Below are 9708 nucleotides of genomic sequence, written 5' to 3'. Positions count from 1 at the left end.
CTGGGGTTAGTAGCAGAACTTCTTCCTGCAGTCAAGACATCAGAGGAGCTCCCCACAAGCAGCAAATCTCTGATAGTTTTTGTTTTCCTATCAGGCCTCCGTGTTGAGCAGAAGTTGAGCCAAAAGTGGTGCTGCTCCCCCAGCACTTCAGGGTCCAGGCTGATTATTAGTGAGTGCTGTCAAAACATGAAGCCTTGTAGAACACAGCCATGACTTCACCTGCCCTCCAGCACAGTCCAAACTCCCTGGCAGCCTGGGGAGCCACTCGCTGGGCAAGCCAAGGGTTTCAGCCAGTCCAAGCCCACAAACTGAACACTGTCCTTGCTCTTCTCCCTTCCCACACAGGACAGCCAACTCTGAGCAAACCTGACCATGGTCTGTTCATCTCAACTGAGCATGTGCCAGTCTACCCTTTCTGAGGTGACAAAGGAAGGTGGCATCTGACACCTCCTCTGGAGAGGCAAGGAACTTGGTTAGGTGACACTTAGCTGAATAAGCCAATGGTAAGTGTGCCCAGCTGCCTCCTCAGTCACACACGTCACGCTGGAGCAGGCCTGGCAGAATCTGTTGCTGCCATCAGCCTTCTGCTCCCCCACACCCAAACTAACCAACCAACCCACCCACCTGCTCAAATGATCCAGCTTTGAAAGCTGCTTTTGACTTGTCTCCTATTCAGAGCACCACAGCAACTGTTCTGCCCACTGCATGGGGAAACCAACTATATATAGACAGCATCAAAAAGCCTAATTTCTTTTCTTAAAAACCCCAAACTCAAGCTCATCAGTACAGCTGCCTGAGAGGGACCAGGCCTGTGGAGTCTCTCACAGCGAGCAACTTGATGCAAACTGACAATGTTTGTTCAGCCACTGAACAGACACTTACCAAGTAAACACTGACATTTAACAACTTGATTTGGAACAGAGCATCATTTTGTTGCATTAAGGTGCATCTTTAATTGGAGGTAACAATCTAGTAGCCCAATGTTATAAATGTGTATAATAGCGTCCTACTGAAATACTGGATTTGACAACCCAACTCCAGGCAGAAATCCACCTTCCCTGTAGCATCTTCTCTGCTCTAATTCACTGCTCCTCATTTAGTATCTTCATATGTTTGTTTGTGAGGAAGTCAAGAAAGGGAATATTACAGATGGCTTTGTGAATATTCATCACTGTGATCTCTCTTGGAGTCCTGCAGGGAAAGCATCAGAGATGCTGTTATAATACATAAAAAGACACGTGTCCATAAAGCAGCAAGTCAATAAATTTACTAACAGAAGGGGAAAACAGAAAAAGAGATCAATGAAAGGATAAAAGAGCAGCTGTTAGAGCACCACAGGAAATGCATTAAAATGTCACAGCACAAAAAAGCCACTCTAAAGTGACTGGGCAAAACATCTTGGGCACCAGGACAGGAACATCCAGTGCTGAAGTATTCATTCTTGAACTTCTACAGCACAGACTAAGGGTATGTATTTCTAACATACACGTTTAATCTATACTATATAAATATTTATATATTGCATACAAGTAAATTTGTTGAATTTGTATAAAACTAAGCATTTTCTTGTAGTGGTACTTTTTTTTCCCCAGTTTCAAGCTATCCCAAATCATGCTACTGAACAGAAATAAAAATGTGGCCTAATAGTTACCATCAAAATCAGTCAGTATCTGAGCCAGGGAAGAGGGTATCAGTGAGATAAAGGAGAGATTATTTAGGTTAAGTTCTGGTAGGCCACGGGTAAGCTGTCTAGAAGAGATTGACAAGAGTGAGGAGGTCTTTCCAACATGGCTCTGCAGAAACAAGTCACCTGCCTCCGAGTGTGGCAACACCAGAGAACCCCGCCTCAGTTTTTCATGCTGTCTGTGTCTCCACCCTTTGACACCCTGGAGCTAGGAGATGCCACACCCCTCACAGGGCCTGGATCTTCCCGGGACATCATTCAACGCCCTCCCCCCAGGGCCTGAGCAGTAGAAGGTGCAGTACCTGTTGTGAGGAGCTGCCTGGTAGGCCACGGCCAGCGCCTGCCGCAGGATGTCACTCATCAGCTGCTCCGTGGCCTGTCACAACACAGCAGGGGACAGCATCACAAAGAGGAAAGGCACACGCTGCTTGCTCCAGGACTAGTGTAAGAACAGCCAAAATCCTGGCCCACGTCAATCCTGCACCCCATCAGCAGGGGGCAGTTCAAAATACCCAGGGAAGTTTTATTAGCACAGTACTAAGAACTGAGTCCATTTAACAGGAAAAAAGAGACCCAGAGATGCACCAAGACAACCAGGCTTATGTCAAGCCACTCTCACAAAAACCTCCCAGCCTGGGCAGCAGGCAGCTGCATGCTCTGCACACTTGGCTTAACCAAGGTTCAATCAAAAGCTAATTAAGGCTCTTGGCTTTCTGTGCCTCCATCAAGACTAGACTAGAGGTTCCTGGGACATTCAGTCAGGAAAGCTGGCAGAACTCTACAGCTACAATGGAGCAATCTGTGGTTACAATCTGGGTCTACAAATGGATGGATGTGAGTTCAACTGTGGTAAGTAACAGAGTGTACAGCACAAGTGTGCATGGGAGTGCATGTGTACCCTGGAATCAACTGGCTTTTGAGAAAGTGATCTTCTGATAAGCAGCAGTCTGTACAAACAAGACCCAAAACTGTCTTTGGCTTGAAATACAGCAGAGCACTGCTAAAAATAACCTGTGTTGGCCTTCAGTCCAAACCCAAGAACTCCATCTGCGTCCAAAGCTTTGGCAAGAAACCATCTGGTTTTCCAGAGATGATTATGATACAGAAATGGTTCCCTGTATACGGCAGAATTGCTGCTGTCTGCAGGAATTCAGCAGCCTCCCAGCAAAGACAACCCAGGCAAAAAGGATCTGAACAGTGTTTAGGAAAAAATAGCTAAGCTTGTCTAAAATTATCAAATCTTACAGGACACTGGCAGATTCCTTCCAGTTCTGAAGGGTAGGGCAGAGAAAGGGGTACTTTCAAAGTTGCAGAGTGAGTCAGTATCATACTGGTGTTGAGAATCTGCAAATCACCATTCTGTGTCCAGGGCCACAAATAGAAAGCTGGAAACACATGCAGAAGTGTATGGACAGCTATATAGCTTTCTATGCATGCATGAAGAGACAGCAGACTCTGCATCTCCTGATCTGATAAATACATATTAATAAGGATATTCTTTTTTCTGCATTACTGGGTTAACACAGTTACAGTAAAGTTCTCATTATGAAGTCACATCTTACCTTTAGAATCATATCTTCTATGACTGATGCATAAACATTCTTCTGTACCTCAGCAGGCTGGAAAGAAATCCCTATCTATAAAACAGGAGAGAAAATAAAAATGAGTCCATCAAAAGAGTGTTTCACCCCCAGTCTCACTCTCATCATGCCTGTGCCCTCGTCACCTCTGCAGCAAGACAGATACACTGCAGAACCAAAGCTCTGTCCATTTGAGGTGAGGATGGAGATCCTTTCTTCCTCACACAACTGCTGCACCCAAACCCCTCCTACTGCTCCCAGGACTGCTGGTGTACTGGGGAGCCCTCTTTCCAAGAAGCCAAGGCAGTCAAGTCTCTTTCCTTCCTGCTGCTGTGACAGAGGACTTCCCTCTCCCTCTCCTTCAATCTAATTTGAATAGGGGGAAGAAATCCCAGCAGCAGAGATGTTTGCTGTGGTCTAAGCTTTATTACACTCTCTTTTCAGGAGCTGCTATTAAAGAGCACTAGTCCAAGCAACAGATCTGAATCTTTCCCATGATGGGACAGGAAGAATCGAGTGCTAGTCCTCCTCACCCCTCATTTCCCCTTGCTTCTAGCCTTCTAGGATGGTTTTTTGGTATTAAGCCTTGCAACACAAGTACTCTGAAATGACCTCTCAGCTGGCATGCTTCAGTTTCTCCTGCCAGCACTGGCCAGCTGACTGTCCTGGGTCAGAAGGTTCAGTTTTCTCAGGGCACATGTAAAAACTTTCATAAAGTATCCTGAGGCCCACAGAGATGAAGAAAAAACAGTCAACTAAATAAATGTCTGACTACAACTAGCTTAGCAACAGTTCTTAGTAGCTTTGTGATTCACTTATTACCTTCTCTGCAGTGTCCCTCACAAACTCTGACGCAGGCAAGGAAGCCAAGTAGAATTTCATCTCCTCTTGTTTCTCCTCCTGCTCCTTCTTAATGTTTATTTTCAAAGGTTCAGTGAAGTTGAGAATGTCTACTTCCTCCTCCTGTTCTGCTTCTCGCTTCAGAAACTGCTGTAGCTCCTCCAGTTTTCTGCACAGCTCCTCCCCACTGCTGTAAGAGGAAGGGCATTCTGAAAACAAAGCAATTAGACACATGCTAAGTTATGGAAAGCTGTTTATAAACAGATGCACACTCAAAATATGGTAAAAAAATAAGGTAATCAGAACTCATCTTTGTAGTTCCTACCAAATATCAGGATGAATAGAAAAGCCAAGAGTCACTGAGAGCCTTCTAACTATATCCTCATGGTCTTCCCCCTCACCTGCCCCTACACCAATCAAGAAGGCTGCATTTCAGACAAAACCAGGATAATGTGAGTCTCCCAGACATGCTCACAGAAGCTTTTTGACAACTGGCAAAGCAGTCAGCTTGCTTGGAGAAATGGAGTTTTTACTGTGGAAGCACCAGGTAGCACTAAGTCATCTGTTACACTGTGACAAGTATCATGCTTCTTCAGAAAAATCAGAAGGCAGATTCACAGTGGGGTTACACAAGGGTAACCTCTGTGTGCTCAACACGGGACAGTATTAGTGGAAAGCTGTGCAATGAACAGACTGTGTTCTTCAAGAGAAACAGAAATCTAGTTATTGAGATAAAAATATTAAAAGGTGGACGCAGGCTTCCTTTCCATCTACAACAACTGCAACGCAGGGCCAGACTTAGCAAAGAATAATCAAAGCCATACATGTCTGGAATACCTTAAATCTTTGTACAATCAGAACAGAAAATCATTTGGGAAAGGGATTATCTGAAGGTGAAACAAAGGAGCTTAACTGTGAAGAAAGGATGAAATTAAAGATGTGTTTAATGCATACTCAAATGGACCGTGGAGATCCCAGAGCCATGTCTAGTGGAATAATGCAGCAGCTGTAATAACAGAACACGAAGTTCACACAGGCCAATTCACCTCACTTTTGGAGGTAAATCAGCCCCCACTGAGCTCCACACCATCACTGCCAGGCTGTAATATTTTGTATGTGGACCCACTCTGTTTGCGTGATGAGTCTTCACAGAGGCTAAGCTTACCCAAGGGCAGACACGTCATTATCCCTATGCTTAGTTTGTCTGCCCACTTATGAGTATTTACAGTGTGGGGCAAGAATTGCCTCTCATAAGATTTATCTACAATGGGCTTTCAAAGCACAGTAAAACCCAAAAGAGACCCAAAACCACCGGGACTGACCGAGACACGGGACAGCCTCTTTTGTAGGCTTCCCCTTATGATCTCCAACTTCTGTTGTTCCTGAATGAATCAAGACTACAACAAGGCAGGAATCCCCCTCTCCTGCAGGAGCAGACGTGCCCCAGCCTCACCTGGCTCGCTGTCTATCTGGGTCAGCACATCTTCGATGGAGTCCTCGTCGTCCCGCAGGGCCTCGGGGTCGGGGGGGGTGTAGCCGTGGCAGCGACACCACTGCACCACCTGCCTGGTCTTCAGGGGGGTGATACTGTGAAACCTGGGGTGCTTCTCTAGGATTTCCTGTAGGATCTTCCTCACTGTCATTGCTCGTTGCCACTGTGACAGACCAAAGGGAAAGCTCATCACACTGGCTAAAACGTTTAAGGGTAGGCTGTGGTCCAGCACAACACTGCAGCTTGCATGGAAAACCAAAGGAACAGGATATTCTCAGAATGAAGAGGAAAATCAGACGTGGAAGATGGTCCTAATCCTGATATTAGGCAGCTCTAGGCAGGTAATTTAAACTCTACTTTGTCATACAAAAAGCTCAAGATAAAGGGACAAATATTTACAGGGGCCTAGACACATTTGTCTTCACTTGAAATGTCTCATCTCCCAAGTAACACTTAAGATGGCAAAGTGCAAGAAACCCACTAGAGCAAAATAAGCTCCTCCAAATTTTGGTTAAATCATTTAGGCTGGTAACAGCAGAGGGTCTAGTCAGTTTTAATCTCTTCCCTGTAAAACTCCACAGCAAGATGACAAAATTATGGAGAAATATGGGAGAATATAACAACCACAATACAAAAAGTCCAGATTAACTAAAATATTTGTAGCTGCTGAATTGACAATGTACTTCAGCACTTGCACTGCTCATATGAGATCCCTCAATTCTCTTCCTACAGAAAACGGGCACAATCTCATGAAAAGACAAAGTATGGTGGGCAGAATCCCCACGACCATAACACGCCACAGAGGAGTGATGAGGGTAAAATGCTAACAGGGCAGTTTGCAAAAATTCTTATTTTTGGAATGCTTCAAAAACATCTTACTTCAACAGAAAAATGACCTTCAGTGTCCCTTCTGCTTGAGAAAGTCTCTGAACAATAAACTGGATCACTACCTGGACACAAACCAGCATGCCTTGCAGTCAGGAAAGCTTCCATTTAAAATGCAAGAGACTGCTTCAGAAAACAAATAAGCCAAACACAAAGGAAGCTTCAAAAATTCAGAAATCCTTGTGTCCCAAATGACTGCTTATGAAACAGAGGAGGAGAGGATTACCTCAGCTGCCCTCCTCTTCCCAATATTCCAGCTGTAATATTGTTCCACTGAACTGGCACAGAAAGAGCTCACATCTTCACCTAGGAAACAAAGTCAAAAACAGGATGGCATTTTTAGTAAGCAAAGTAAGATAAATCCTGGTTTTGATGCTATTTAGTGGAGAGGGAGAGTATTTCATGCTCTCAGGATCAAGGACTGTAACTCTTATCTCTTAGAGGTACATGCAGCAGACACTGGTTTTGGATGCACACCCAGCACCCCTCTTGGTCACACGCACAGACATCGGTGGCCATGAGCAGTTTTAAGTCTTGGTTTCCCTCAAAAAACTGTAATGAGTTAGACCTACAGGTCTGTCTTACTGGTCCACATCTCTTCATTTGGAAAATTCATTCTTTTCCCCAAACAAATTATAACCCAAAAATGAAACCACAATGAAAAGGTTTCCTGGCAAAAACAAGAGGAGGGGACACGTACCCTGAGCATGGATTTACAAAAGCCACTGCAGGCCACAGCTGTCTGTGATGGAAGCTGGACTCTGCTGCCCACTCCTGCCTTGCCCACTGTGCTTATCTGGAGAGGGTCTGCCCTGCCCAGCCTCCAGGACCACTGGCTCAAAGGGCACTAGGTACTAGAGAAAGCTGGTACATTTGCAGCTATGTACATGAGGAGTAATGACTGAGCAATTAAAAGGTGCCATAAGAGATTAAACATTTCTCTGTAAACTACCACCTTTTTTTTTTAAAAAAAGAAAAGGCAAAAGCCCCAGTACCACACACACTGCAATGCTGAGCTGTGTTATGACATTTGCAGGCATTTCTGAAACCCTGACGTTAAATTAAAAGGAAAAAAAGAAAAAACAACAACAAAAAAAGCAAAGCACATCCATTAAGGATAAATGGGGGAGAAGAAGAGCTACTTGCAGCCATTATGTGAGAAAAGAGAAAATATTTCCAACCAAAAACCAGGTGAAAGATAATAACTGCTGACAACGTATTTGGCTGTATTGGAAGAACCTAATTCTAAGCATCTTTAGAACAACCCCTGGAGCAAGCTCTCTAGGAGAATGGCTTTATTGCCTTCTGCCTTTTAATAATTTCTGTGGCTACAGAGGATGCAAGACATTCTGTTGATACACTGAAAATAGAAGGCAAAGCCTTTTAATTCACTACTTACTTTTTTCAGCAATTAGTGGAACCTTCTTCACTATCGCTGTTAAAAGCTGCTGGACGTTCTCCAAATACTCTATGCTGCAAGGGAGAGAAGGAATCACAATGCAGAAAGCTGTTGGAAGCAAGGAATCAGATGCAAAAGGTCTCAAAATCACTGCCTGGTTTAAAGTCTCTAGCCCCAAGGAATTAGAGCAATAGCAGTTTGAGGATAAATTGTTATGCCCCAGCCTGGAGGAGGTATCTCAAACAGCCCTTCCTCTTTTAAAGAATCCACAGCTGCTGTTTTGGGCTGGCTTGGAAGAAACCCCTGCATCATCTCACAGGGTTCAACACTACTCTGAGGGATAAAATGCACCTATTAGTGCAGGATGTGCCAGCAGGAACATGGGACACTGCATGAGAAACTCTACTCATGGGAGCTTGGGCAAATTTTACCTAACTAGCTATACTGTATTTAACTGGCAAAACTTGTATGTTCCACTAGTTATTTGGTAACTCAGATAACTGTTCAGTGACTTGGAGATTTATTTGTGTCTCCTTCACATACCCTCCCACCAGGGCAATGTCTGCAGGCATGTGTCAGGGTAACAAAACTTTCTGAAATGTGGTGACAGGGAAGTCAGGCACTGGAGGAATTGAGAGCAGGAGAAACACCCTACACATTGCCAAAAAATACACAGAAGATTCTGCAAACTGAGGGCTGGTGAAAAAAATAAAAAAACCCAAAACACTCAAAAGTACTTGCAGGAGCATCACAAACAAAGCACTGGATTTCACAGCATCCAGTGGACAAATACTGTAATGATCTTTATTGTTTTTCCAATTCTGAACCAAGGCAGCCCACATACTAAGTAATTACAGAAGTACATGAGCTTAACAAGGCTGCAGAGGCAAGAACAGAGACAGTCCTGCTTACTGCAGATGCCCCTTTTCTGACCTGCACTTCACTGGGTAGCCTGACCTCAGTAAGGACACACAATGGCAATGGGAATTACACAAGCAGTGAACTATAAAGAGGTTTTAGCAGCTTGTGATTTTAGCAAAACCCAAACCACCTTTAAATATTCTTCCCTCTCGTGACCCCTGCATACAAATCCATTGACAAAAATAAAAATATTGTAACTGTCTGAACCAAATGCCACCCGACAGGATTAGTCCTGATACAGCTGTGCAAGGGATGGAAAATTTTATGATGTATTTCTAGGTCAAACTTAATACTACTGCACATATCCCTAGAACCTCCTCCAGTCCCCCCAGCATCTGAAAGATCACAAGTCCTGATAGAGAGATGAACATTACTTGATAACATAATTGCCAAGTTCGGAGCTCTCTTCTGTTTTAACTGCTGCTTGGCCTTCTTGGGTACCCACAGAACTGCAGCTCTGTCCTGTTGAATCAGGCTCCATCTTAACTTCAAAGAAACAGAACACATTTTAAAAGACAAAAAGCACCTGTCAGCTTGATGCACAGTGTCTTGAGACTCCAGTGAGACTCCCAGTCTTACCTAACATCACTTCATTTGCTGTTTGTGTTTGGATTGTCACACATGAACACATCTGACTTTCAGCTCTGCTGAGAGCAAACCCCCCTCCAAATCTCAACGTGCTCACCTCTCATCCTCCTCAGGACATCTGCATAATCAGTTGCTGATGTTTTGTGTACGTGTATCTGACCTAAACTGAACTGCCTGCAAATGCACCTTGACCTTCTTGGAAACAAAGAGCTGGACAGAAAGCTACCAACAGTTCCAGCAAGAAGTGACATTTCAAGGGGAGCACTTCTTTGAAGGGATCACTGATTTTGCCACCACTGAACTTTCTCATGAGACAGGA

General features: G+C 44.3%; 1 protein-coding gene across 1 annotated transcript in view; it reads right to left on the bottom strand.

Annotated features, from left to right (window-relative positions):
- Positions 1–773: 773 nt before the first annotated feature.
- YEATS2 (YEATS domain containing 2) overlaps positions 774–9708 on the bottom strand; it is a gene marked incomplete at its 5' end in the record, with an annotated part of 19033 nt that continues 10098 nt past the window's right edge. Inside the window, 8 exons of the mRNA XM_008939917.1 lie at positions 774–1191; positions 1987–2060; positions 3247–3321; positions 4087–4313; positions 5558–5759; positions 6708–6787; positions 7881–7954; positions 9176–9287. Of these exons, the coding sequence (XP_008938165.1) occupies positions 1083–1191; positions 1987–2060; positions 3247–3321; positions 4087–4313; positions 5558–5759; positions 6708–6787; positions 7881–7954; positions 9176–9287 (953 nt within the window). The remainder of the gene's footprint in view (positions 1192–1986; positions 2061–3246; positions 3322–4086; positions 4314–5557; positions 5760–6707; positions 6788–7880; positions 7955–9175; positions 9288–9708) is intronic.

The sequence above is a fragment of the Merops nubicus genome, unplaced genomic scaffold (assembly GCF_000691845.1).
Source record: "Merops nubicus isolate BGI_N331 unplaced genomic scaffold, ASM69184v1 scaffold3215, whole genome shotgun sequence".
Lineage (NCBI taxonomy): Eukaryota > Metazoa > Chordata > Aves > Coraciiformes > Meropidae > Merops > Merops nubicus.
The sequence above is the reverse complement of the archived record's forward strand: the minus strand, read 5'-3'. Positions and strand labels throughout refer to the sequence as shown.